The following is a 26192-nucleotide window of genomic DNA, read 5'->3' on the forward strand; positions in this document are numbered from 1 at the left end:
ATTTGTTAATTACTTAGACGTTGAAATTGAAAATACAAGCAAATTAATATTAAAAGTTCTCTTATCATATAACGTAATTTGCATGAAAGTGATTGCGCACATGCTGGCGAAAAAAGATTCAAAGTTATTAAACGCGTTTTTGCATCTTTTTTTCTTTTTTTCTTTTTATGGTTTCTTCAAAATATAATTAATCGTATTCACTCATCGAGTTAAATAGTGATTGCCGATTGGTTCCAAACTTGAAGCTTTTGGACATAATAACAACAATGCATCTCAGTTTTATTTCTCAAAGCTGGAATTAACAAAAACAAAATTGAGGTTAAATCCAAAGGACGGTCTTTACTGAATATGGGTTTTTGAAAACGCTACGTATACTAGAAGTGGTATAGAATTTGACAACAGAAATGCATGCAGTAGCCAGTATAGGCTCCGATAAATTGACCAAAAGATTAGATTTAAGACCCACCAATGAGACTTATAACAGCGTAACACAAAAAAAAAGTGCGATATGAAATGTGAGGCACCGACACATGACTCCGCACAACTCTTAACTTTTTTCAATTTTAAAACCGATATGTTATGCTTTCTCATATTTTTATTTGTGCTTTTTAAATGAATTATCATATATTAAATTATGGAGGTGGAAAACTATAATGTAGACTTCAACCTACCAGAAAGATAGCTAGTTTCTCGTACAGTTTAGGCTTCCAAAAAAAGTAAAAAATGAATATATATATATATATATATATATATATATATACATATGAGGAAAAATAAACAAAGTAATATAAACTAGAGAATCAAGCTATACAATGTTATAAATATTGCGGATTCAGTTAAAAAAAAATGTACATACATGTACGATAATAATCATAATATTCTATATACTCAAGCGGATTTGTAGCCAATTGTGACGGAAAAATGCACAAACAACATCTAGCAGCACTGAATGCACCATTTTATACAAAATCCAGAGTTAAATGCTAGTCTACTGCCATATGTTTTATTCGCATATAGACTAGTAAATTAGTAATAGAGAACATCCACAGCTAAAAAAAACACAGCGGTATTGTTAATATATGTTATCACAATAAGTCATCCGTGTAGTATTAAGCTATGTTCTGTCTATATATAGTGATTGCAACCATGAAATTATAGGAGTTATGTCAGCTATGAACTTGTGCCCTGTCTAGACGGAAGAGTACACATTGCAGTAAATTTGTTCCAAAAATATTTTTAGTTCCAAATTTCCAACAACATCACCCGAAGCTACAATTTTCTTTGACGTAACCGAATATTAGTGGTTTAAAATGCATATTTTCTTACAAAATTATTCTTATAGAGAAAAAAATGAATTTGATATTTTTTAGTTTTTGTGTATTGCATGGTATTGGTATGCCAAGAAAAAATATACTAAATTGTAGAATAATTTTAGAAACCGTCATCAATGCGAGTACCGACGAGGATAATGGTTTGAGAGGACACGTGTAGATGAAGATTGTCCCAGATCACATCTCGCATCGTTGTTGAATTCATGTTGATAACAATTGTTTCATTCAATTCATCGCCTTTGGGTTAAGGGGTGGTCCCAGTTGTCCACACTTTTTTTTATGCATGCCACCCCATTTGAGATGCATGTGTTTAGCTCTTGAGTATTTTTTTTTTTTTTGCCAGCCAAAAACAAAAGTAGCTCAAACGAGCCAATTAGTTGGAAAATTGTTCACATAAGTAATTGGTAACGACTCCACTCGATCTCTACACGCCAGCTTGTCCGCTCTACCATTTTGTGATCTGGGAATCTGAACAACAGAGAATGAGAGGAATTCATCCTTATCTTCTTCAATCGCGTCCAGATATGTCTTGAAAGCAGGCCACTCGGAGGGTGAAGACACCATCTTCACCAAATCAGAACAGTCTGTGAGAAAAACCACTTTCTCCTTATCTGCACCAATCATACATCTCATTGCCCATATAAGGGCTTCCACTTCTGCATGGAGAGGTGACAAGCTACAGCGGGAATTAGATGCACCCATAGTGGGAGATTCTCCGTCAGGAGAAATGCAATACCATCCTCTACCCATAAACTGGTCAGTTACTTTCCAGGATCCATCTACAAAGCATCGGTGGCTAGAACCATAATCGCGAACCGCATCACATGTCTGAGCCATAGGCCTGGCTAGGGGTTGAGGATCGCTCTGAAGGAAAGGTCCTGGGGGATCTTCCTGAGCTGAGCACCAAAGCTTTGATTCCTCTTCCGCTATCTGTAGAATTGCTACCGGGTTGGAATCCAAGTTGCTAAATAATTTGTCATTGCGGGCCTTCCAAATATACCATAAAATCCACGGAAGCACTTCTACCGAAGGAATGTCCTGGAATCTCCAAAATAATGAGTCCATATTATCATAGACAGAGTTCGAGGGGAAGCAACCCGAAGATGTTGGAAAGTGGGACAAACCCCAAACTTGCCTAGCCGGAGGGCATAAGAAGAGAGCATGGTTAACCGTCTCCTCCTCTCCACCACAGATCGCACATTCGATGTCACAACCAAGTCCCCATACACCCCGTAATAGCTTGCCACAAAAAATGTCTGAGTTTCAGTGGACACCGAATCTGCCAGATAAATGCCTGCAGGGGAGTAATACTAGGGCCGGAACAGGGGAGACACTCTCCGGTTTCTGGCGCAAAGCTTGATATACTGATTTAACAGTATAAACACCAGTTTTTGTCAAATGCCAACCCAAGCTATCCTGAGTAGTGAGATTGCCAAGGGGTAAGGCAGAAATAAGGGCTACATCCTCCAGCTCTAAGAAAGCCGAAAGCAATGCCAAATTCCAGGAGTACGAAGTCCTGTCAATGAAAGTTTCAACTCTAAGCGTTGGATCGATTGGCGATCCTGAACGCAATGCTGGTCTCGGGGATTGAGCAGGAATCTAGGGGTCAGACCATACCGAAATGGAAGCCCCAGACCCGACCCGTTTAATGAGTCCTTTGCTCACCAGAGAGTGAACAGAAATCATACTTCGCCATCCATAAGATGGAGAGTAAGATTTAATTGGATCCAGAGGATCAGAATGGCTGTAATATCTTCCTTTAAAAACCTTTGCAAATAAAGAGTCTGGGGCTGAAATCAACTGCCATAGTTGCTTAGCCAGCAATGCGGTGTTGAAATCATCCAGACACCTAAAATACAAACCTCCCTCACTTTTATTGACACACAACCTGTCCCACGCAATCCAATGTAGCCCCGTGTTTCCCTTGTAGAACTCCACCAGAAGTTGGAGATTGCACTAGTAAGTTTCCGTGTAACTGTTTTCGGAATTCGAAAACAGGACATAACAAAGGTGGGAACAGCGGTTGCAACTGATTTAATCATAACCTCTTTCCCTCCCCGAGACAGTAACCTAGCCGGCCATCCACCAGCCCGTTTCTGCAATCAGTCCTGTACAAAAGCAAATATCTTGGTTTTCGACCCACCTAGACTTTCCGGGATTCCCAAATATGAACTCATACCACCCAAAGTGGTAATTCCCAAAATGCCTTTTAAAACCTCACGCAGATCCGCATCTACTGTATGTCCAAATTGAACCGAAGATTTCTGAAAGTTTATCCGCTGTCCAGAAAGCCGTTCATATTGTCGGAGAATCCCCAGGATAACCTCACACTGTTCCTTCGTAGCCCGGCAGAAAAACAAACTGTCATCTGCAAACAAAAAGTGAGAGATCGCTGGACAAGCAGTGGAAACCTTGATACCCGTAATAAGTTTAGACCTTTCCGCTTTTCGAAGATTTGCAATGAGCACCTCAGTGCAAAGGATAAAAAGATAAAGTGACAAGGGGTCTCCCTGTCGGAGCCCTCTAGATGGAACTATGGATCCTTTTGATTGACCATTTAATAGAACACTGTATTCAACTGATGTCACGCACCACATGATCCAAGAAATCCATTTGTCACAAAACCAAATTTCCGCATTAGATGTTCAAGAAAAGACCATTCTACCCGATCATAAGCCTTGCTCATATCTGTTTTGATGGCCATGAACTTACCCTTGCATGAAGGGTTGGTGCGGAGTCCATGAAATATCTCCTGAGCAATCAAAATATTATCTGAGCGCGTCCTTCTACAAACGCCGATTGTGTCTCAGAAACCAATGCTGGTAGAAATTTACGTAGTCGCTGGCACAAGATTTTCGAGATAATTTTGTACCCAACATTACATAAACTAATTGGGCGCCACTCCGACATCCGAGTTGGTTTATCCACTTTTAGAATAAGGCAAATATTTTTCCTATTTAAGCGTCTGTAAAAACTTCCATCCTGAAAGAAGGAATCCACTGAAAGCTTTAGATCAGCCTTAACCGTATCCCAAGCATGCTGATAAAAAAGGGCCATCATACCATCCGGTCCCGGAGCTTTATCAGGGTGCATCATAAACAGAGCCTCTTTGATTTCATGTTCTGTGGCTGATTGAGTCAGTGACTCGTTAATCTCACCCGTGATAGACAGACTTATTTCTCCCAAAGATTCCTCGATATCCGAGGGATCTGTAGATGTAAAAATCTCTTGAAAATAAGAAATTGCAATATCTTGCACCTGAGTTTCCTCCGTAGCCCAACGCCCGGACTCATCATGCATCCCAACAATACGATTTTTAGCTCTCTTTAATTTCGTCTGGGCATGAAAATAGCTTGTGTTTTGATCCCCGAAACGCATCCATCTGCTCCGACTTTTCTGATACCAGTAAATCTCTTCATCCCGGTAAGCTTCGCGGAGCTTCCAAGTCAATTCCGAAATAACCTCCACAGAAACAGAGTCATCCGACTGAGCAGCTGCTAGGTGGGATTTTAGGTCCTCAATCGTTTCTCGACCAAACGGAGCCTACGCTTTCCGCCATCGGGAAATTGCTTGGCGACACTTTATTATTTTATCCATTAAATTCCCGGTTACCCCTGCCTCCTCAGAGGCCCAACCCTCTGAAATGGCACCAAAGAAACCCTCTTTCTCAATCCATCGTCGATCAAAACGAAAGACGCTCCTCCCTCGCCGGACCTTATCCTCTAGAGAAGCTAAAATCGGTTTGTGGTCAGAGGCTATCATCGGTAAATATTCCGTGACCGCATCCCGAAACAAATCATGGAGCTTCTCATTGGCTAGGGCTCTGTCAAGACAACAACGAATTGGCTTCTTATCCCTCCAACCGCGCCAAGACAAACTATCTCCAATCGCGGGAAACTCTGGTAATCCACAATGCCGAATCATTGTGTTAAAACTCACAAAAGAAGATGCATGACGGAGTTTACCGTCTCGCTTTTCGTGCTTTCCTTTTAACTCATTAAAATCACCTATAAGAAACCAGGGAGAATCTTGAGATAAACCAATCCGTATTAACCTTTCCCATACAATATCACGGTTCGTTGGAACTGGGTCGCCATAAATAAAGGTAAAATAAATAACATGACCTTTATAAGTGAGTTCCAGATCAATCAAACGATTTGACTCAAATAAAATAGAAACATCATAGATATTATTATAAAATAAGGCTAAACCGCCACTACAACCGATATGATCAACCGTTTTTAAATTTGAATAACTGAAATGACCAACAAAAGGTTCTAAAACAGATAAAGGTTGTCTAGTTTAAGATAAAAATAAAAAATCAGACCTATGCTTTCCCCACAAATTCCTGAGATATCCGATAGTTGCTTTATTCCCGAGCCCTTGACAATTCCAGCTTAAAATCTTCATTTATCCATGGTTGATTTGGGTGGCTTTACTCCACCTGTGGGGCCCTTCTCCTAGTCCTGGTTCCTCGGGTTTGCTTTTTCCCCAGTTTCTTTAGGGACAGGGTGTTTCTTTGGTGTTGTACGCAAGTACACATTCAACTTCCTGGAAGCAGCGCCTTTGAGAGCCAAAGGAGGCTTCACCTTGTTAGCCTTCTCCACCTGTGGAGCCACAACAGGAGCTATGCTTGACGTAGCCATGAGGCCATACCTTGAATCCGAATATTAGTTCTAGCTTCATTACGTGTTCAGTCAGAGCCAAAAACTAGATTCGTACGTAGTTTAGATGGGTATGAGTTTGGAATACGTATCATCCTTGGACAGTTAGACTACCCATTTTTGTTGTAAGATGAACTAACCAAGAACTATATATATATATATATATATATACATATATATATATATATATTTTCTGGTAAAACAAAAGTAAAAAACTTATATTACGCGCGTTTGAATTGGGATGATTACATAATGATAATATATGATAACACAAATCATTATTAGGTTATATGTTTTAGTCAGACTTTAAATCCAAATGATAACACAATAACAATATATCACTAGCTAGTAAAAATATCTGCGTAGTAAAAATAATTGCATCCACAAGTCTAATCAGAAACCTTTATCAAATCATGTAGATTTGTGGTCCGACAAATTTTCAACGAATATCAAAAGTCTAATTAACATTTTGTTGCTGTCCAAATCGATTAATTATAGTTTCAACCATAACCGGTAGAATAAAAGGCGAGGCTATGTCGTCTTTTTTTATTGCCTAGCTAGCCATTACCCTCTCTCTCTCTCTGGCTCGCTCTCACAAATAAATAATATCACACATCACTCACCTCAACTCGTCAATTAAATCTCTTCACAAAGATATCATAGAGTGTGAGAGAGACACTCTAACTTCCTCTGTGTTTTCCGATAGAAGACTATGTTCCGTCAAGTCGGTTCGCCGATCTTTTTCCTCTTTCTTACCATCTCTTTATGTTCCGCTCATAAAGAGGCGGTTACTTCTAATGGGTTGGTTCAAATGGAGTGTTTGAGAGTCCCGTCGTCAGAATTCGCCGAAGCGGCCAAAACTGTCATTGACGCTATACAAAAAGCGGGAGCTATAGTGTCCAAGTTCGACAAGAAAGTGGGGAAGTCACGAGTATCCAGTGCGATTCTTGATTGCGTTGATCTTCTTGATTCCGCCGCCGAAGAGCTTTCTTGGATCATCTCTGCTTCTCAAAATCCCAACGGTAACTTTTTTACACTTACTAGTCTTTTTTTTTTTTTTTTTTTTTTTTGCATGCAAAATCGTGTTACAAAGATATGATCATTCGAAAAGATGCTATGTTCAACAATATTACAAACTTAAATACAAAGTTACAAATATCAATTATCCAAAAAATAAATTAAAAAGTTAACAAAATTAATAAAAATCACGATAACTCGCATTTATTATGTTTAGTAGCTTTACAATTATAAGTCCATTTTTTATGTTATTTGTTTTGTTTGAGTCAGTAGTAGTAGTAGTACTGTGCAACTAGGAGCCGACGGAAAAGAACATCACACAAGTCCATTTATTAAGCATCAATTGAAACGAACCGACCTATTTTTTGTTTGTTTTTACTTTTCCATCTCTTTTAAATAAATATTTAATAACTTTCAAGACTTTTCTTCTGCTGAATCGGATTCACAGAACTTTTTTTGCTTTAAAGAAGAAAGTGATTTGGTATCTTATCGTCGGTGATTAATCTTCGACGTGGCCCGTGGGTATAGAATATTTTGCTTCAAAGTTAACCTTGAAATCTTGCCCTTTTATAGGAAGAAAGAAAGATGAATGTAAACGTACTAATAAGTTTTTTATAAAAGAAAGAAAAAAAAAAACAAAAAACCTTGCATTTATGTGGATCTTGATATTATAATATGAATATAAAAACTACGTCTGTTAGTTAATTGCATTGTCGATCTTTAAATATACTTTATGTGGCCAGTTCACATGATGAGTTTCGAATTAATTAGAATTTTGGAAAGAAATAAAAGAATTTCCGTTACAAGAAATAATAATAATAAATAAATTAAAAGGAGTACACAATATATATTAGGAATCATTCGAAACACATTTCAAAATTAACTTAAGTAACCAAAAAAGATACAAAAAATTAAACTCTACAGTAATATGCTCTGATTAAATGCTACAAATACATTATCAGACATTTGTACGATTGTGTAACAAGATGTAAAATGTAAATGAATGAATAATGAATGAAGTACATAACCCTGTCACCGTCAGGTAAAGATAACAGTACAGGGGACGTGGGTTCGGATCTAAGGACATGGATAAGCGCCGCACTTTCTAACCAAGACACGTGTCTCGACGGCTTCGAAGGCACTGATGGAATTATCAGAAAAGTCGTGGCCGGTGGTCTTAGCCGGGTCAGTTCTACCGTCCGAAATTTACTAACGATGGTTCACCCTCCTCCCTCTAAGCCCAAATCCAAGCCCATGAAAGCCCACACGACGGCCACCGCTCATAGTGGCTTCAGTAAGTTTCCCTCATGGGTTAAACCCGGTGATCGGAAGTTGCTGCAAACTGATAGCTCACAAGCGGTTGCTGACGCGGTTGTAGCCGCAGATGGGACTGGGAATTTCAAGACGATAAGTGACGCGGTGTTGGCCGCACCGGACTATAGCACGAAAAGATATGTGATACATGTGAAAAGAGGTGTATATGTGGAGAATGTGGAGATTAAAAAGAAGAAATGGAACATTATGATGGTTGGTGACGGCATTGATGCCACCGTGATCACCGGTAACCGGAGTTTTATCGACGGCTGGACTACTTTCCGGTCTGCTACTTTTGGTTAGTAAAATAAATTAAGCATTTTTCACCTATTTTATCTAGAAATTAATTTTATCAGATATACTAATATCTAATCATATCAAAAATTTGATTAAAAAAATTACGTGTTTAATTTTTCTAAAAATATATTGCAATACTTACTTAGAATAATAATTTTATTATTACTTTAAAATTGTTAATTTTTATATTAGAATGAGTTTTTAACTGAGATGTATATGGTTGAATCAAAAATTTTGGTATTTTATCTTTGTAAGTTTTCTTTTACTATTGAAGTAGATTTTTGAACTGTTATAAAATATTTTGCAGCTGTGAGCGGTAGAGGATTTATTGCACGCGATATCACGTTCCAAAACACAGCAGGACCTGAAAAACACCAAGCAGTCGCACTACGGTCGGATACGGATCTCGGGGTCTTTTATCGGTGCGGGATGAGAGGTTACCAAGACACTCTCTATGCCCACTCAATGCGTCAATTCTTTAGAGAATGCATTATAACAGGCACCGTAGACTTTATATTCGGAGATGCCACTGCCATATTCCAAAACTGCCAAATAAAAGCCAAACAAGGCCTACCAAACCAGAAGAACAGCATCACGGCTCAAGGACGTAAAGATCCAAACGAACCAACTGGTTTCACAATCCAATTTAGCAACATAACGGCTGATACCGACCTACTTCCAAACTTAAATACAACCGCTACTTACTTGGGTCGACCGTGGAAATTGTATTCTAGAACAGTGTTCATGCAAAACTACATGAGTGATGCTCTCAAGCCCGAAGGATGGCTCGAATGGAACGGAGATTTTGCATTGGATACATTGTATTATGGTGAGTATATGAACAGCGGACCGGGGGCTAGTATTGACCGTCGTGTTAAGTGGCCAGGATACCATTTGTTGAATACTTCGGCCGAGGCTAATAACTTTACGGTAGCTCAATTCATACAAGGGAACCTGTGGTTACCATCAACTGGTATCACTTACATTGCTGGTTTAGGTTCGTAAACTAATCATTTTTGATTGTATGCTTTATATAGTATCTCTTCATATATCCTTTCTAGTATTCTATACATTTATTATTTGTCTGGATGTTATATATTTTGTATATGGTCTTGGTGATAATTAATCTACAAGTTTGATATTGTATGGAATGAGGAATTATTTACTAATATGTCATCCACATTTGTTTAACATATCATCGATGTTCAAACTCTAGATTTTATAAATTTTCTGAAATATGCGAGACATATATAAGATTTTTTTTGTTTGTCAATGGCATATACAGTAAAACGGTAACCTCTATAAATTAATAATGGTGGGACTATGACATTTTATTAATTTATAGTGATATTAATTTATCTATAAATTAATAATAATTATTTTATAGTGTAAATTAATAATTATTATTTTATAGATATACTTTTAATTGTTTAAAATTCTTAAATTATGAATTCGGACAATTTTACCAAAATAAGGTTGAACTTTCAACTATTATAAATTTTATTGTTTTAGAATTGAAAATAAATTAAAAATACTATAGACAAATTTAGTTATACAAATAACATACATAAATACAAATTATGAATAATAATATCAATTTTGTATTTTAATAGTCTATAAAACTATCATAATGAATATGATGCATATCTAGAAATTGAAAACTTTAAAAAAATTAGCTATTTTATGACTTCTTGTAGAGTATTTTACTTATTATAGTTTGAAAAACAACATATCAATTGTTTTATAGATATGAGCTAAGAGAAAATTCAATATTTTAAAGCATATATTATTAATTATATCAGCACATATATATATATATGTAAATTTATACGAATTTTTTTAAAAAATATTATCTTAATATCTTATCGAATTTTGTTATTTTTTACAATAGCCCAACTTGCGACCAACAAAATTTATTAATTTATAGTGTTTATTAATTTGTAGAGTATTAATTTAAAGAGGTTTTACTGTATAAGATTTATAATTACAAAAATTGTATTTTAAAAAAAAATATATACAAAAAAAAATATTTCATTCCAAATTATGTACTATGTATTAACAACATAGTTAAGAATAAAAAAAATCAGATGATTAACAATAGAAGAAATATCAAATCAAGAATCGCCAGGGTGAGAGAAAGAGCTAGGAGGAGAGTAGGTAAATTAGAAGGAGATACATGGAGACATATGAAAATCAGAGATACAAAGGCAAGATAGTGGAATCAGAGGACATGTTATAAAGCAAATTTCAGCTTGTGGTGTCCATCTTTTCTTGGTTTCTTGGTATCTACACAAAAAATCCTGCAGATGGATGATAAACAGTCCAATGATCTTAAGAAAAAAGGAGGAGAAGAACCTTGGAAAGACCTTGTGCTAAAACTGTACCAAGAAGAAACAAATTATTGATTGGAAGTTGTTTTCTCATGCAAAAGTAAAAGACAGTCTTAGAAAACAGTTCAAAGAGCGGTTAGTGCAAGGTCAAGGTCCTATTTCAGAGTCTAATATAGCCCACTTCCGTCGACTACCTGTTGAAAAATGTGTTGCTATACGAGTTTGGTTATTTGACAATCAATCTTATAATGGGAAGAAACCCGAGACGCATGGAGAGAAAATCCACAAATCTCATGATGCTGTTGCTTTTGTAGAAAATTAATTTAGTTGGTTTGTTCTCCCAACAGATCTAGTGGAGAACATTCTCAGTCGGCTTCTAGTGAAACCACTTGTGAGATTTCAAGTCACTTGTAAAGACTGTGTTATGAGCCAAAGCCTTAGCCTTAGCTCTAGTAGTAGCACCCGTAGTTTATAGCTCAAGAACAAAAGAGAACAAAGAGATTGAAAGCTTAACTTCCTTTAACCCAAGTCTCTTGCTTAGAGAATTAGGTTAATTGTTTGGAAGATGATTTCTTATTGATCTTTAGATCTCCTTATATAGAGCTTTTACAACCGACTTATGCTAAATAGAAAAGTAAAAATACCAAAACCTTAATCTAATCATAAAAGGAAGTATTAATAACCGACTAACAAGAAGCTTTGGGCTTCCTCCTATGATACGTAATACCATATCTCGTATCATTACTTCCCTCCTCGACTAGGAGCTTCTCCTCAAGCTCCAATTCTCGATAAGCTTCGAACAACTTTGCCGCCTCTTCCCATGTTGAATCATCAGCCTCATCTTCTGTCCACTGTACCAATACTTGACGAATCCCTCCCCTCATTCTTGCCCTTAGTAGACGCAATGGTGTTGGCGGAACCACACGACCGTGAAGAACTGGAGGTAAGGTCGCTGCAGCTGTGGGACATTCTCCCTTGTGCTTCTTGAGTAATGAAACATGGAAGACATCATGAATCTTTGTCCCTTTGGGTAACCGCAGTTGATAAGAAACAGAACCAATGCGAGCAAGGACTTCAAATGGACCATAGTATTTTGGAGACAGCTTGGTAAAAGCTTCTTTGGATACTGTCAATTGGCGATATGGCTGAATCCGTAGCCACACCCAATCCCCAACATTGAACTCAAGGAGCCTATGATGCTTATCATACAGGAGTTTCATACGCTGTTGAGCCTCTAGCAACCGTTCACGTGCTAGTACGAGAAACTCATCACGCTGTGCTAAGGCCACATCAACAGCGTCCACACGCGAACTCCCTGCAGTGTAGTCCAAAATTTTTGGAGGTTCTCAACCATAAACAACCTAAAACGGTGTTGCCTTGAGACCTGAGTGGAACGATGTGTTGTAACAATATTCAACCCAAGGAAGCCAAGATAGCCATTTTGACGGAGAGTCTCCCGTGAGACAGCGAAGATACATCTCCAATGTCCAGTTAACAATCTCTGTTTGCCCATCGGATTGAAGCCGGTAAGCAATGGTGAAACAGAGATCTGTCCCCAACAACTTAAACAACTCCCGCCAAAATAGACTACGAAATATTTTATCACGGTCTGTCACTATCGTTTCTGGAATCCCATGAAGGCGAACAATATCGCGAAAAAAAGCTTGGGCCACCGAGCCCACTGTGTAGGGATGACTTAATGCAATGAAATGTGCATATTTGGAGAACCTATCAACAACCACCAGAATGACCGTCTTGCCATTGACCTTTGGTAAAGCCTCAATGAAATCCATAGAAATATCTGACCAAACCTGAGTTGGGACTTGCAACGGCTGTAGTAATCCTGCAGGCTGCAATATCTCCCACTTGTTTTTCTGGCAAACCTGACAATCTCCAACAAAGTCTTGTACCGTCTTTTTCCAACCCTTCCAATAGAAATCTCGTCTGATATGATCCATTGTTTTTTGAACACCTTCATGACCAAAATTATGGAATCCGGACACTACCTCAAGGACCAAGTCAGATTCAGACGCAAGGTAAGCGCGATCTTTATGAAAAATCAATCCATCACGCACCGCCCAAGCCTGTGGCGTCTCTCCCCGATTAATTTGATCCCGAAGCCTGGCTAGCGCCTCTGTTTTTTCCACCTCTATACGCAGTCTTGCTAGGATCCCTTTACTTGAACTGCTGATCGCACTTATAGCACACACATTCTCTTGTTCTTCCTCATCTCGTCGGGATAGGGCATCAGCCACCTTATTAGCCATTCCAGCACGAAATTCAACCCGAAAATCAAACCCCAATAGCTTGCTTACCCAATGTATTTGTGGTGTTGTGGACAACCGTTGCTCCAAAATGAACTTAAGGCTGTAGTGGTCAGTGCGGATTAAGAAATGATATCCCCACAAGTATGGCCGCCAATGAATCACCACTTTAGCGAGTCCGATCAATTCACACTCGTACGCGGCAAGCTTCATATGTCTCTCAGCCAACTTACGACTAAAAAATGCTACCGGGTGATCATGTTGGTGTAAAACCGTGCCAATCCCACTACCTGACGCATCACACTCCACTACAAACTCCCTAGTGAAATCGGATAGTGCTAGAACCGGCGATTCGGATAGTGCCTTCTTCAAGGATTGAAAAGCTGCTTCTGCTTTGCTAGTCCAAAGAAAACCAGTTCTACGAAGTAAGCTGGTCAATGGGGCTGCAAGTATGCCATAACCGCTGATGAACTTGCGGTAGTACCCAGAGAGTCCCAAAAACCCACGAACCGCTCTTGTTGACATTGGAGTTGGCCAATCTTGGACAGCGGTGATTTTCGCGTTATCGATTTTGATTCCCTCTGCTGTGATGACATGTCCCAAATAACCAACTTCTTTTTGTCCAAACGAGCACTTCGCATGTTTCAGCAATAACTTGTGCTCTCGTAAACGCCCAAAAACCCACCTCACATGTCTTAAATGGTCAGCCCATGAAGCACTGTAAACAAGTATATCATCAAAAAATACAAGAACAAATTTCCGAAGAACTTCCTGAAATACCGAATTCATGAGGCTTTGAAATGTCGATGGTGCATTGGAGAGTCCAAAAGGCATAACCAAAAATTCATAATGCCCATGATGTGTTCAAAATGCTCTTTTCTTGATGTCAGCGTCGAACATGCGAACTTGATGATATCCAGAAGCTAAATCAAGTTTAGTGTAATAGCAAGCTCCATATAGCTTGTCAAGAAGCTCATCGACCACCGGGATGGGGAACATGTCTTTGATCGTCACTTTATTAAGATCTCTATAATCAATGCAAAACCTCCATGAGTTATCTGCCTTTTTCACCAGCAACACTGGCGAAGAGAAGGGTGAAGTACTAGGTCTAATGACCCCGTGTCGCAGCATGTCCCGACATTGACGCTCTATTTCATCTTTTAACAAGTGTGGGTACCGGTAAGGACGCACAGCCATCAGGTTTGCTCCTTGAACAAGAAGAATCCGATGGTCACAATCTCGCTGCGTTGGCAGACTAGAGGGTTTTGCAAACAAGTCTCCGTACTCAGCTAGCAACCCTCCCAGCTCCTTTGATGACTCGCTCTTGGTCAGAAGTTTTGACAGTAGTGTAAGCTCTTCTTTCTTTCCTAAGAAGCCATTAGTCGTGAAGATCTCTTCCTCCGCCTCAAACCAGTTTTCAAGAGTTCCACTATCATTCGCAATGGCATTGACAACTACCCCTCTTTTCTTTTTGGTGACCTTCCCTTTGCCATTTCACAAGATTATTATTGTGTTCAAACTCAATGGTCCGAACTAGTCCATCCCAAACAACACATCCACGCGCATTGAGCCAACGGATTCCCAACACAACATCAAAACCGCCCAGGGGTATTGCAAAATAATCTGCCTTGAATTGGTGTCCCTGTATCTCTAAAACACATATGTTTGTGGTGTGTGTGGTGAATGGTATGATGAGATATCAATGATGAATGAATGGAGTGCAGGGTGTTTCAATTCCCCTTATGCAGTTGTAGTATAAGAGGTGTCAATCCAATCTAAGAGTTTGCAAGCAATCAGGATGTGCATAAATGTCTAAGTCAAGCCAAGTATGAAGGATGTTTGTCACTAACAACCTATTGATGAAATGTAAAATGCAGAATGTAAAAGCTACTAAGATGGATACTAAATGTAAAGAAAACAGACTAATCAAAGCTATGATGCAATAAGAACAGAAATAGAAACTATAGTAAATGCAAGTATTGAACTAATGCAAGGCAAGTAATGAACATGACACTAAGTGAATGCAACAGAAATGCAACTAGAATGAAACAGGAAGTAAGACAGGACAATTACAAAGCATAAACAAGAATTCTGGGGATGAGCTCGAGCAAGCACTCGATCGAGTGTAGATCGAGTACAGGGTCGAGCTGGACAAACGCGAGAACAGAGCAAAGACAGTAAAACAGAGCAATACAAAAGCGAATCAAACAACGATCAAACAACAGGATTTAAGCTAGGAAATAAATAAACAAGAAAGGTCTTAGGGATGGAATCATGGGTTGGACTTCATATTGTTGTTATCTAACTTGACCAACAAACCTCAACCAATATGAGCTAATCTCTAGACAATATCTCCAAGAACATGTTAATCCACTCTCATGGCAAAAACAATCAAGCTCATATATTTCTAGACTTGTTTTCACAAAGTAAAGAACCTATACAAGCTAGCATTAAGCAATATGTCAAAAATCAAACAAGACTTCTAATCTCTTAGCAAGCCTAATGATAGTCTCTAGATCTAGCCTCATCTATGCTCCTTAGACATTGGTGTGATGTTAAGAGGCTTGAGATCAAACCCTACCCTCTCGGTTATAGGATCAGCATTAAGAATATCTACCCTAGAAGAGATCTAAAACAATCAATCTTGACCAAATCAAATAACCACAACATCCATCCAACCTAAACCATCCCTAAGAGCTAAGGAAACTACTCACAATCACACATGATGAACAATAAAGTCATAAACCTAGAAAATACCGAAACTTGCATCAATAGAAAGATAAAGCAAAGAACTACAATATTGAAGAAGGAATCAAACACGAATTCTTAATATCTTGAAAGTTATGGAACCAACAAAATCCAAGAATTCTTTGTTTTTCTCCTTCAAGGAGGTACAAGATCTAAGAAAATAAAAATGCAAAAGTAAATTCTTTCCCAAAAGGGCAAGTACTAGGTTTTTGACTATCTAAAAAGCTGGACTCTTGGTGGCTGCAGGGTACAAGGTCTTTAAATAGGAAAAGGAGTGGAAGCCTTAAAAATACTAAAAGACAAAATAGCTAGGCGGCTCGGCCAACTCGACCCGGTGCTCGGTCGAGTGACCGGTCGAGTTGGCTTTTCTTCTGCTTCTTCCACTCGGTCGAGTCTCTCTCCGCACACGATCGAGTGTCTGGTCGAGTGGACAGTCGAGTGGGACTCCGGACCTTGGTTCTTCAGCCTTAACTCTCTTGCTTTCTCCTCTTGTTTGCTTCACTTCTCTTCAGCATTGCTTCCATGCTCCTTAAGCTCCAAAATCACCTGTTTATGCATGAAAAAGATGCAAATGCAATGCAACTATACTCTAATGCAAGAACAGTCCTAAAGCTAAGCAATAATGGTTAAAATGGATAGCAAAATATGTGAATATACTAAGGGAAAACAGGGTAAAATATATGAACATCAACACCCCCAAACTTAGTCTTTGCTTGCCCTCAAGCAAATAATCAAGACATAAGAAGGAAGGTGAGGTTTAAAAGTGGGATCTCAGCTCCTAAAGCTTGCCAATAGACCAACTAGAATCAATGTCCAAGTTACTAGTACTATGATGCAAGTTGAATGAGCTGTACTTAAAGATTTTAGACAAGCCTATCACAACCTTTACTGATTTGAGCCTTAGATGTCCACATGCATTCAAATCAACCATTTCCTTTAACATTCATTAATCAAGAACATGAATCAATTCTATGCAATGCTTAAAACTCATTTGGCTTGGAGATAAAGGTTTTGAGACAATGGTGGTCTCTCTTTAGAGTGAAGCTTATCAATATCAAGGTTCTCTCATAAAAATGGATTGAGCTTTAGAAGAATGCTAAAGGTAAGAACACTTAGACACATACAAGAACAAAACCTTGTCTACCCAAAGGCACCCAAAGTATTCATCCTACCAATCTAAACCCAAATGATCCTAGTGCTACCCTTTTAACTTCTTCTCTTCTCTTTCACCCTTTTCTCTTTTGGTTTTCAAGTCTTAGGAGATGTTTCTTATTTGATCTTTCTAGTGGGATGGGAGATTCTTACTTATTTGCTATGGTTCTCTTTTCTTCTTATTCTTAAGACATACAAGCATTTTGCTAGACTCTTCTTTTCTTTCTTTTCTTTTCTTTAACTAGAACCATCTTCAATATATATATATTTTTACTTCCCATCCTTTCACTAGAATTTTTTTTAAACACATTCTCCTCTTAAAGACTCTACTCTTTTTCTTTCTCTTTTTCCTCTTTTCTTTTCAAAACAGCCAAGTCCCAAACCCAACAAGTGAACCACCTAGTCCTATCTAGTTTGAAAATTGCAAACTAGAACTACACAAGGCTTTACTCTTGTCAGTTCAAACCTAACACTTTCTACCAAGCTCAATCCCAAAAATAGGCCTCACACACAGAAGAATAAACATGGCGTGAAAGAAGGGTTGGTTATGGGTAGGGGAAACTGATTTTAATAGTTTAATCAGCTACTTGGATCAACAAGAGTGGTAAAAAGGAGAAAGATGATTCAAATATGTATATGGTATTCATGAGTTTAAAGCAATGCACACATTGATAATTGTAAGTCAATATTAGGTTCTTATAAATAGGAAATGGCATCAAATCACAACATGCTTCAATTTAGACCAAATGCAATGCAGGAATTCAAGGTTTGGTTCAATCTTATGCTTCTAACTACTCAACTAGCATCAAAGTACTATTAACTTGGGCATTGATCCTAGTTTAGTGAATTAAGCAAGCTAACAAGGCAAAACTTATCATAGATCCCTAATGCAAATATTAAACAATCCTACATGAAACATGCTAAACAAGATCCTAAAATGCAATGCAAACTACATGAACACTCTTTTTTTTATAAAGATTTTTGCAAAAAAATTTCAAATTTTTAGGGTTTTTCTATGCCTTAGATGCTATGCAAATGCTAACATGATTATGCTACAAAATTGAAATAAGAAAACAAAACACAATGTCAAATGCTATCTCAAACCCTCCCCCAAACTTAAATCACACAGTCCTCTGTGTGAAAGAAATTTGTAAGAGGATTCAAGATCTAAAACAAAACAAAATATGAAATGCAATGGTATTTACAAGGAAGGTGATAGTGTTACCTCATGGATTGTGGAAGAAGCTGTCCACATCCTCATTCATGCTGTCAAATGTGTAGTTGAGGGCTTGTTGGTGACTTGGAGAAGGTGATTGGGACAGCTCGACGATGGCAACCGACTGGGACTCGATCGAGTACGTGCTCGAGTGGGGGGGGGTCGAGCTGGACTGTGAGTGTCCTTTTCTTCTTCTATTTAGACTCCCATGCTTCCCTGACCATGAAGACACCAAAACAAATCAAAATACTAAAAATCCTAAACAATATAGACAGAGATACCTTAGGGACTTCCTCCCTAGTGAGCTTGTTTAGAGTCACTAAGCTTGACTTCTTCTAGCTTTTCAAGCTTGAGGAGCATCCTTGAGAAGCATTGTGCACTTCTCATGAGTTTCCTTTTCTCCCAAATACTTCTTAACCCTCTGACCATTGACTGTGAACTTACTACCATCCTTGTTGAGAAGTGTGACAGCTTCAAATGGTAGGATCTCCTTTATTTCAAAAGGGCCTCCCCATCTACTTTTCAACTTCCCAGGGAATAACTTGAGTCTTGAATTGTAAAGCAAGGCTTGGTCTCCAGCCTTTAGGTCCTTGATGAGAATCTTCTTATCATGGAAGGCCTTAGTTCTTTTCTTGTAAATTTTGGAGTTTTCATAAGCTTCCAATCTGATCTCCTCAAGCTCATGTAAATCAAGGCTTCTCTTAGCTTGTGCTGTCTCCAGATCCAAGTTTAAAAGCTTGATTGCCCATAGAGCTTTGTACTCAACTTCAACTGGGAGGTGGCAAGACTTTCCATAGACAAGCTGGAATGGGGTTCTTCCTATAGGTGTTTTGAAAGCTGTTCTATAGGCCCAAAGTGTTTCATCAAGTTTACTAGACCAATCCTTTCTTGTTGCTCCTACTATTCTTGATAGAATGGCTTTGATTTGTTTGTTTGACATTTCAACTTGCCCACTTGTTTGAGGGTGATAGGCTGTAGATACAGTCCTTAACTCCATACTTCCTTAGCATCCCTTCAAAGATCTTGTTGATAAAGTGTGTTCCTCCATCACTTATCACAGCCCTTGGGATTCCATACCTTGGGAAGATTATGGTCTTGAAGAGTTTAAGAACCACTTTGTGATCATTAGTGGGGCTAGCAATGGCTTCCACCCACTTGGAGACATAGTCCACTGCTACTAGTATGTAGACATTCCCATTTGAAGGTGGATTAAAAGGTCCCATGAAATCAATTCCCCACACATCAAATATCTCAACTTCAAGAATTGGATTTTGAGGCATCTCATTCCTTCTTGTGATATTCCCCATTCTTTGGCAAGCATCACACTTGGTGATGAACTTATGAGTGTCCTTGAATAATGTAGGCCACCATAAATCAGCTTGTAAGACTTTCTGGGCTGTCTTGAAGGTTGCAAAATGGCCTCCATAGGCAGAACCATGGCAATTTCCTAACACTCCTTCAACTTCATTCTCTGCTATGCACCTTCTAAACAGTCAATCTGATCCCTTCTTGTATAAGTAAGGTTCATCCCAATAGAATCCATCGATTTCCTTGAGGAGCTTCTTCTTCTTATAAGGGTCCATGTCTGCTGGGATCTCTTCACACACCTTGTAATTGACTATGTCAGCATACCAAGGTAGATCTTCAGTTTCAAGTGCCATCCACTCCTCCATATCATCCTGCTCGATCGAGTACCCGAACATACTCGGTCGAGTGCCTGCTCAAGTAGTGGGTCGAGTTGTGAGCCGAGTTGTCCCAACTAGCATCAGTTTCTCCTCAGGCACTGAATCATCGATTGGAATCTCCTCCTCTATCCTCATCCTGGACAAATGATCAGCTACTCCATTCTCTATCCCTTTTTTATCAACTATTTTCATATCAAACTCTTGGAGAAGCAAAATCCATCTCAACAACCTTGGTTTTGTGTCCTTCTTTGAGTAGATGTGCCTCAAAGCAGCATGACCAGTGTACACAATTACCTTGGATCCTACTAAATAGCTTCTGAATTTTTCAAAGGCAAATACCACTGCTATGAGCTCTTTCTCTGTTGTTGAATATATTCCTTGAGTTTCATCCAAGGTTCTACTTGCATAGTGAATCACATGCAGCCTCTTATTTTTTTTTCCGTCCTAGAACTGCTCCTACTGCAAAGTCTGAAGCATCACACATAATCTCAAATGGAAGATCCCAGTTTGGAGCTTGGACTATTGGAGCTGAAATCAAAGCAGCCTTGATCTCCTTGAAAGCCTTCAAGCAATCTTCATCAAAATTGAACTCAGTCTCCTTACAAAGCAACCTTGTCAATGGCCTAGCTATCTTTGAGAAGTCCATGATGAATCTTCTATAAAACCCAGCATGACCAAGAAAGCTTCTTATGTCCTTGAGTGTTTTTGGTGGTTGAAGTTGATCCATGACTTCAATCTTTGCTTTGTCAACTTCAATACCCTTCTCTGAAATCTTGTGTCCAAGAACTATCCCTTCTTCAACCATGAAGTGACAATGTTCCCAGTTCAAAACTAGATTTGTCTCCTCACATCTCTTTAAAACCCTGCACAGATTAGCAAGACAAGAAGAAAAGGAATCTCCATAGACAGAGAAGTCATCCATAAAAACTTCAACAACATCCTCAATAAGATAAGAGAAGATAGACATCATGCATCTTTGAAAAGTTGCTGGTGCATTACATAATCCAAGTGGCATCCTTCTATAGGCAAAAGTACCATATGGACATGTGAATGTTGTCTTCTCTTGATCATTAGGATGAATAGGAATTTGGAAAAATCCAGAGTATCCATCCAAGAAACAGTAGTGGGTGTGATTAGCTAATCTTTCCAACATTTGATCAATGAAGGGAAGAGGAAAATGATCTTTCCTAGTAGCAGAATTTAGCTTTCTATAATCAATACACATTCTATGTCTTGTTATGGTTCTAGTGGGAATTAACTCATCATGATCATTCTTTATTACAATGATTCCTCCTTTTTTAGGGACATAATGAACTGGTGAGACCCAAGTACTATCAGAAATAGGATAGATCACACCAGCTCCAAGTAATTTAAGAATCTCCTTCTTTACTACTTCCTTTAGGTTGGGGTTAAGCCTTCTTTGAGGTTCAATACTAGAGTAGGATTCATTTTCAAGGTGGATCCTATGCATGCAAAGATTAGGTGATAATCCTTTAATGTCATCCAAAGTATAACCAATAGCTTTTCTATACTTCCTTAGCTCAACAACTAGCAAATCAAGTTCTTCCTTACTCAATTTAGCATTTACTATCACAGGATAAGTAGAGTTCTCACCTAGAAAAACGTACCTTAGCCCAGATGGGAGAGGTTTTAGCTCTACTTTTGGTGCTTTTAATTCAGACCAGTCATCTGTGGAAGACTCGGCATTGCACTCGGTCGAGTGGTTTTGGTGCTCGGTCGAGTGTATGCTCGAGTATGTGGTCGAGCTAACTGAATTTGCTATTTGAACTGACCAGACTTCTTCACTTAATGCAGGTAACCCCTCAAAAACCTCTGGATGGCCTGACTCTCTACAGGAATCCAATATCTCCTCATAGGCCTTGGTTTCTTTATGGATGAACCCTTCCTCTCCACTTTTGGTCAAAGCAGTCCTAAGGTGATCTTGTTCTGCTAGTTCTTCCATCAATTCTCCTGATAATTTGTCCAACTTTTCAACCCAAAAGACTTGTCCTCCAATTGTTGGTTTCTTCATAGCCTTTACAATGTCATTTTGAGATCCTCTCCCAAGTTGAGATCAATCTTCCTTTATCTCACATCAATTATTGCTCCTGCTGTAGCTAGAAAAGGTCTCCCCAAAATCAAAGGATCTTTTGGTTCTTCATCTATTTCCAAGACTACAAAGTCTGTTGGGACTTCCACTGCTCTAACTCTAACTGGTAGATCCTCCAAAACACCATGTGGTAGTCTTATTGACCTATCAGCTAAGATCAGGGATATATTGCATGACTTATACCTTGTAAACCCTAGGCGCTTAGCAACTGATAGAGGCATTAGGCTTACTAAGGCTTTCAAATCACAAAGGCATCTGTTGAAGGTTAAAGGGCCTATAGAGCAAGGTAGAGTGAAGGAACCAGGATCTCTTAGCTTTTGAGGATTCACTTGCTTTTGGATTATGGCACTACACTCATGGCTAAGAATCACCATCCCTTGAACTTCTTTGATCCTTTCCATCACAGCATCTTTCAAAAATTTATGGTAAGGAGGAATCATCACAAAGGCATCTATTAGAGGTATCCTAAGCTCAATCTACTCTAACTTGTTTATCAAACAATGTCTTGTATTTTTCCACCATCTGCTTCTTAAATCTTCTTGGGAAAGGTAGTGGAGGCTTGTAAGGAGGAGGAATGAACCGGACTTCTTTTTCTTTAGAAGTGACTGGCTTAATTTTCTCCTGAGAAGCTGCTCGATCACGCACTCGATCGAGTGTGTGGTCGAGTGGTGGGTCGAGTTCAATGGTGTTTTCATTCTGAGTCTCTTCTTGTTGAAAACCCTCCCCTTCTTGAACACCACTGTCCTTAATGTCTGGTAATGCTCCCTGTCTTGTTGGTAGAACCTTTCCACTGCGTAGATTGATAGCATTAGCAGATTCTATAGAGTGAATAATAGCCTTGCCTTTGTTGTGGTCTTGCATTGGGGCATAAGCTAGTTGATTCTCCATAGTCACAATCCTGGAAGTCAGTGTGTCAAACTTGGCATGGAGCTCAGTGTAAATATCTGCTATCCTCCTGTTCAGCTCAACAAATCTGTTTGCTGCCTCAATCTTTCCATTGGTTTGCCCAACCAACAGTTGTTGCATCATGGATCTTAAGTCTTGTTCCTGGCCTTGGTTAGTCTGAAACCCTGGTGGGGGACACAATTGGGGCTGGAACACTTGATGCTGCTGCTTGGGTGCATAGTTGTTTTGCTGTTGAGGCTGTTGTGGTGGATAGACTTGGTCTTGTGGATTGGCCACATTGGTGCTTCTATAGGAGAGGTTGTTGTTCTTGAACCATCCTCCTTGGTTGTAGCCTTTGAATCCACCATGGTTTTGCATATAACAGAGCTCAACAAATTCTCTTTCCCCCTCTTAAACTTGAACCTCTTCTTCACCAATGAAGTGAATAAACTTTTGTTGGCTAAGGAGGATCTTGTCAAGCTTCTCATTGACCATCTTCAAATCCTTCTTGTACTTGTCCTCTTGGTCAGTGGAGGTGGACCTTATGGTTCTGTCATAGTCCTCATTGTAATTGCCATTTGACTGAGCAAGATTTTCAATCAATTCCCATCCTTCTTCCACATTCTTGTTGAGGAAGTTGCCATTTGAGGCTGTATCAAGAAGCATTCTGATCTTGGGAAGCACTCCTCTATACAAAGTACTTAGTAGGGACTCATTGCTGAAGCCATGGTGAGGACACTGAGTCTGGAATCCTTTAAACCTCTCCCAAGCTTCACAAAAGCTCTCATTTTTTCTTTGAGCAAACCCAGAAATTTCATTCCTCAATCTAGCAGTCCTTGCATTTGAGAAGAACTTTGCCAAGAAAGCCTTCTTGCAATCATCCCATGTGGTTATTGCTCCAGTTGGAAGTGTCTTCTCCAGAGGTGAGCCTTGTCTCCAAGTGAGAAGGGGAACAGCCTTAGCTTAAAGCCATCTTCACTCACTCCATTGATCTTGGTGAGACCACATATCTTATCAAACTCATCAAGGTGGTTTAGGGGATCCTCCATTGGCAACCCATAGAACTTGTTGGCTTGAATCATGGAGATCAATCCACTCTTGATCTCATAATTGTTGTTTGCTACTGTAGGAGGCACAATACCAGCTCTCTGGTTATGTGTGTTTGGTGCATCTCCAACACCAATGTTTCTTGCCCTTGGAGCTTGTTGATCTTGTTGCTCCATTAGCACTTGTTGTTCTTGTTCCTGATAGATCTTTGTTCTCTGCTGTCTTAGGTCCATTGGTGGTCTGTTGATGTGATCTAGGAGTCTCTGAAGATTGTGATGACCCTTGGACCTTGTTTGCATCAACAGGCGCGAGTACAGACTCGAACAGGTACTCGGTCGAGCGCAGGCTCGAGTGGGTGGTCGAGTCGACTGGGAACTGATGTCTATTTGTATCCGGCTTCTGACTCGATCGAGTACTCGATCACTCACTCGGTCGAGTGGTGGTCGAGTTGATGGTCAAGCTGGTACCTGAAACTCAATCATAGACAAGCAGGAGAAGAAACGATATCAGTAGCGAACAAGTGGATAAACGAACTTAATCTTAGACTTCTATTGATCCTAATTGTCACAAAAACACTCTCAAATGGGCAACAACGCCAAATTGAAAAACACATACTTTTTCTAGGTTCTACTTATGCAATGAATGTATGATGACATGCAAATAGAGACATAAGTAGTGATGATCAGAATGTATAGTGGTAAGTATTCCCGCCTGTCACGCGGGTGACCCGGGTTCGATCCCCGGCAATGGCGCCAAATTGAAACACATATGTTTGTGGTGTGTGTGGTGAATGGTATGATGAGATATGAATGATGAATGAATGGAGTGCAGAGTGTTTCAATTCCCCTTATGAAGTTGTAGTATAAGATGTGTCAATCCAATCTGAGAGTTTGCAAGCAATCAGGATGTGCATAAATGTCTAAGTCAAGCCAAGTATGAAGGATGTTTGTCACTAACAACCTATTGATGAAATGTAAAATGCAGAATGTAAAAGCTACTAAAATGGATGCTAAATGTAAAGAAAACAGACTAATCAAAGCTATGATGCAATAAGAACAGAAATAGAAACTATAGTAAATGCAAGTATTGAACTAATGCAAGGCAAGTAATGAACAGGACACTAAGTAAATGCAACAGAAATGCAACTAGAATGAAACAGGAAGTAAGACAGGACAACTACAAAGCATAAACAAGAATTATGGGGATGAGCTCGAGCAAGCACTCGATCGAGTGTAGATCGAGTACAGGGTCGAGCTGGACAAACGCGAGAACATAGCAAAGACAGTAAAACAGAGCAATACAAAAGCGAATCAAACAACGATCAAACAACATGATTTAAGCTAGGAAATCAATAAAGAGGGAAGGTCTTAGGGATGGAATCATGGGTTGGACTTCATATTGTGGTTATCTAACTTGACCAACAAACCTCAACCAATATGAGCTAATCTCTAGACAATATCTCCAAGAACATGTTAATCCACTCTCATGGCAAAAACAATCAAGCTCATATATTTCTAGACTTGTTCTCACAAAGTAAAGAACCTATACAAGCTAGCATTAAGCAATATGTCAAAAATCAAACAAGACTTCTAATCTCTTAGCAAGCCTAATGATAGTCTCTAGATCTAGCCTTATCTATGCTCCTTAGACATTGGTGTGATGCTAAGAGACTTGAGATCAAACCCTACCCTCTCGGTTATAGGATCAGCATTAAGAATATCTACCTTAGAAGAGATCTAAAACAATCAATCTTGACCAAATCAAATAACCACAACATCCATCCAACCTAAACCATCCCTAAGAGCTAAGGAAACTACTCACAATCACACATGATGAACAATAAAGTCATAAACCCAGAAAATACCGAAACTTGCATCAATAGAAAGATAAAGCAAAGATCTACAATATTGAAGAAGGAATCAAACACGAATTCTTAATATCTTGAAAGTTATGGAACCAACAAAATCCAAGAATTCTTTGTTTTTCTCCTTCAAGGAGGTACAAGATCTAAGAAAATAAAAATGCAAAAGTAAATTCTTTCCCAAAAGGGCAAATACTAGGTTTTTGACTATCTAAAAAGCTGGACTCTTGGTGGCTGTAGGGTACAAGGTCTTTAAATAGGAAAAGGAGTG

General features: G+C 39.0%; 4 protein-coding genes and 1 non-coding gene across 6 annotated transcripts; 2 read left to right on the forward strand and 3 right to left on the reverse strand.

Moving 5' to 3' along the window:
• Positions 1-1691: 1691 nt before the first annotated feature.
• Positions 1692-4035, reverse strand: LOC147938209 (uncharacterized). The gene is made up of 7 exons (XM_087465526.1): positions 3924-4035; positions 3548-3873; positions 3194-3427; positions 2997-3098; positions 2697-2930; positions 2456-2587; positions 1692-2369 (listed from the first exon to the last, which is right to left on the reverse strand). Exons 1-7 carry the CDS (start codon positions 4033-4035, stop codon positions 1692-1694), a joined length of 1818 nt encoding a protein of 605 aa, XP_087321652.1.
• A 56-nt stretch (positions 4036-4091) lies between these two features.
• On the reverse strand, positions 4092-5428 carry LOC147938210 (uncharacterized). The gene is made up of 3 exons (XM_087465527.1): positions 5386-5428; positions 4944-5338; positions 4092-4874 (listed from the first exon to the last, which is right to left on the reverse strand). Exons 1-3 carry the CDS (start codon positions 5426-5428, stop codon positions 4092-4094), a joined length of 1221 nt encoding a protein of 406 aa, XP_087321653.1.
• Positions 5429-6472: 1044 nt separating this feature from the next.
• LOC104710857 (putative pectinesterase/pectinesterase inhibitor 32) lies at positions 6473-9774 on the forward strand. 2 transcript variants are annotated; one of them, XM_087463720.1, is made up of 3 exons: positions 6473-7017; positions 8055-8624; positions 8931-9774. In XM_087463720.1, exons 1-3 carry the CDS (start codon positions 6708-6710, stop codon positions 9626-9628), a joined length of 1578 nt encoding a protein of 525 aa, XP_087319846.1. In that variant the 5' UTR covers positions 6473-6707; the 3' UTR covers positions 9629-9774. The 2 variants fall into 2 exon arrangements, with proteins under 2 accessions (XP_087319846.1, XP_087319847.1); XM_087463721.1 differs by lacking the exon at positions 8055-8624 and having other exon boundaries at positions 6498-7017.
• A 1865-nt stretch (positions 9775-11639) lies between these two features.
• Positions 11640-12173, reverse strand: LOC147938211 (uncharacterized). The gene has a single exon (XM_087465529.1). It carries the CDS (start codon positions 12171-12173, stop codon positions 11640-11642), a length of 534 nt encoding a protein of 177 aa, XP_087321655.1.
• An 11561-nt stretch (positions 12174-23734) lies between these two features.
• LOC147938212 (small nucleolar RNA R71) lies at positions 23735-23841 on the forward strand. Its single transcript, XR_015567568.1, has one exon. It is a non-coding gene; the product is annotated as a small nucleolar RNA R71 (small nucleolar RNA).
• The last annotated feature ends 2351 nt before the right edge of the window (positions 23842-26192 follow it).

The sequence above is a fragment of the Camelina sativa genome, chromosome 9 (genome assembly GCF_030686135.1).
Source record: "Camelina sativa cultivar CO46 ecotype springtype chromosome 9, ASM3068613v1".
NCBI classification, from domain to species: domain Eukaryota; kingdom Viridiplantae; phylum Streptophyta; class Magnoliopsida; order Brassicales; family Brassicaceae; genus Camelina; species Camelina sativa.

Bases quoted from the DNA above. Each gene is read 5' to 3' on its own strand.
- LOC147938209 (XM_087465526.1), bottom strand. From the start codon at position 4,035: ATGGCCATCAAAACAGATATGAGCAAGGCTTATGATCGGGTAGAATGG. The intron at 3,099-3,193 runs GTTTGTATTTTA...TTATTTGCAAAG, and splicing joins TGTCAATAAAAGTGAGGGAG to GTTTTTAAAGGAAGATATTA. The intron at 2,931-2,996 runs GTGAGCAAAGGA...TCTGACCCCTAG, and splicing joins TGATTTCTGTTCACTCTCTG to ATTCCTGCTCAATCCCCGAG.
- LOC147938210 (XM_087465527.1), bottom strand. From the start codon at position 5,428: ATGGCGACCCAGTTCCAACGAACCGTGATATTGTATGGGAAAG. The intron at 5,339-5,385 runs GTTAATACGGAT...GGTTTCTTATAG, and splicing joins CGTGATATTGTATGGGAAAG to GTGATTTTAATGAGTTAAAA. The intron at 4,875-4,943 runs GTAACCGGGAAT...CGGAAAGCGTAG, and splicing joins GGGCCTCTGAGGAGGCAGGG to GCTCCGTTTGGTCGAGAAAC.
- LOC104710857 (XM_087463720.1), top strand. From the start codon at position 6,708: ATGTTCCGTCAAGTCGGTTCGCCGATCTTTTTCCTCTTTCTTACCATC. The intron at 7,018-8,054 runs GTAACTTTTTTA...TGTCACCGTCAG, and splicing joins TGCTTCTCAAAATCCCAACG to GTAAAGATAACAGTACAGGG. The intron at 8,625-8,930 runs GTTAGTAAAATA...AATATTTTGCAG, and splicing joins TTTCCGGTCTGCTACTTTTG to CTGTGAGCGGTAGAGGATTT.
- LOC147938211 (XM_087465529.1), bottom strand. From the start codon at position 12,173: ATGAAACTCCTGTATGATAAGCATCATAGGCTCCTTGAGTTCAATGTT.